Source organism: Camellia sinensis, chromosome 3 (assembly GCF_055761805.1).
Source record: "Camellia sinensis isolate YWXY chromosome 3, ASM5576180v1, whole genome shotgun sequence".
Classification (NCBI taxonomy): Eukaryota; Viridiplantae; Streptophyta; class Magnoliopsida; order Ericales; family Theaceae; genus Camellia; species Camellia sinensis.
In genome coordinates this window covers 14,768,115-14,770,492 of record NC_138963.1, presented here as the reverse complement: position 1 = coordinate 14,770,492, position 2,378 = coordinate 14,768,115, and the positions used below count along the sequence as shown (strand labels likewise).

The window sequence follows — 2,378 nt, the reverse complement described above, 5'->3', positions numbered from 1 at the left end:
GAATGAATTTTCTTTTTTTTGTGTTTTCCTCTTTCTTTTATGAATGTACTGATCTTTTATTATCATTAATGAAATCCTAGTATTTAAAAGTTTGTGTGTTGGACTATTTTGCTGGCATTTTATTTTTAAGCAAAAATAATAATAATAATAATAAATAAATAAATAAAGGGTACAGAAGATGGTAGGAAGAACTAGAGCAAATGGATCCAATGACAACAACAACAACAGTGACGTTATGAATTTCGTTCGGGCAATTATTAATGAACTAAGAAACCAACCCAGGCGTGAAAACAACAAAGCAGAATCAATAGCGAAATTTCAAAAACTCAAGCGCCAAAAATTTTTCAGAGAACCCAATCCCTACGTGGCTGAGGCATGGATAAGGCAAGTGAAGAAAATATTGGAGACACTAGAAATTCAGAACGAGCAGGACCAAGTGTCCCTTCCGTCATTTCTCTTTGACGGGGAGGTTGATTTCTAGTGGACGATGACTAAGGAAAGCCGTCAGGTGGCAGACCTCTCTTGGAGATAATTCGAAAAATTGTTTATGGAAAAGTACTTCCCAAACTCAGTAAGGCAGGAGATGATCCAAGAATTTCTCCAACTGAAACAAAGAGGCATGACTGTGACACAGTATGCCAATCGATTTGAGGCCCTTTCTCGCCATGCCACAGCTATAGTGGCAAATGAAACAGATAAGGTAAGGCACTTCGAGTGGGGACTCGACTCGGGGATCCGAGACAAGCTGGTTGCAGTGCAGTTACCTACTTATGCACAGGTAGTAGATAGGCCTCTTACCCTAGAAAGAGAAAAGATAGACACTGCAAGGACTCAAGGTCAGCAGTTTAGAACCAACCAGCCAAGAAGTGGAGGACCCTCAAGGAACAACAGGACCCCTGCTGCCTCGGCACCTTATGCGAGGGGGCCACAACAACAGCAAGGGTACAATCCTGAACAGCGTAATAGGGAAGGGGCTAGAAGGTGTTATGAATGTGGCCAAGAAGGGCATTTTAGGAACAATTGCCCTCAGAGGTCAGGCTACTACATCAATCAAAGGGAGGCCACTCAACAAAGAAATGCATACCAACTCAGGGAACGCGAGCTACGCAAAATTCCCAATCTGGCAGAGGTCAGCCGCCAGCTAATCGGAATGTGGGGTAATCAAGGACTCAACAACCAAGAGATGCCAATGCAAGGAAACCTTAGGTGCCAAACCAAGGCGCCACCGGAAGAGTCTTTGCACTCCAAGAAGGAAAAGACGATGGAAATCCTTCAGTGATTCGAGGTATACTCATTCTTATGAACTCTTGTGTACAAGTCTCTTTTGATTCTGGAGCATCACACTCTTTCATATCTGCTTCATGTGTTGCAACTTTGGGATTAAAGCCTGAACAATTAGAAGCACCTATGAGTGTAGCTTCACCGCTAGGAGGTCAAACTCGAGTAGATCTCGTATGCAAATCATGTGAACTAGCTTACGTTTAACTTGCGACCTACGAGTCATGGAAATTTCAGATTTTGACGTTATCCTAGGAATGGACTGGTTATCAGCCCATAGAGCCACCATTGATTGCCATCGAAAGACGGTGACTGCTTACTCTCAGGATGGAACGCGATTTCAATTTAAGGGGGATAAACAAGATTCCCTATCACTAACATTTGGAAAGTCAAAGTGGCATGATCACCTAGCTGGGTGGCTAGCCAGCTTAGTTCTGGAAGACAAAGATCGTATGGAACTAGGGCTACCTCGTGTGGTGTGCGAGTATACTGATGTGTTTCCAGAGGAGTTACGAGGACTACCCCCAAAACAGGAAGTGGACTTTACCATTGAACTACCACCTAGTACATCACCGATCTCGATGGCACCACATCGTATGGCACCAGCTGAATTGAGAGAGCTAAAAGCGCAGTTGCAAGAATTGTTGGACAAGGAATTTATAAGGCCAAGCACGTCCTCGTGGGGAGTACCAGCCTTATTTGCTAAAAAGAAAGATGGGACACGTAGGTTGTGCATTGATTACTGACAACTCAATAGAGTCACCATTAAGAATCGGTATCCACTACCTAGAATTGATGACCTTTTCGATCAGCTTAGAGGGGCAAAGTATTTCTCAAAGATAGACCTCAAGTCTGGGTATCACCAATTTCGTGTTCGGGAAGAAGATATTCTTAAGACTGCGTTTCGAACCCGTTACGGCCACTATGAATTCATAGTGATGCCATTTGCCCTAACCAACGCACCGGGCGTGTTCATGAGCTTAATGAACAAATTATTCACGCCTTACTTAGATCAATTTGTGGTAGTTTTCATAGATGATATTTTGGTGCACTCCAAGTCTGAAGGAGACCATGAACAACATTTGAGAATTGTACTTCAA

At 43.2% G+C, this 2,378-nt stretch overlaps 1 protein-coding gene across 1 annotated transcript; it reads left to right on the top strand.

Annotated features, from left to right (window-relative positions):
• Positions 1 to 1,502: 1,502 nt before the first annotated feature.
• LOC145821326 (uncharacterized) lies at positions 1,503 to 2,024 on the top strand. Its single transcript, XM_082917833.1, has one exon. It carries the CDS (start codon positions 1,503 to 1,505, stop codon positions 2,022 to 2,024), a length of 522 nt encoding a protein of 173 aa, XP_082773959.1.
• Positions 2,025 to 2,378: the final 354 nt, after the last annotated feature.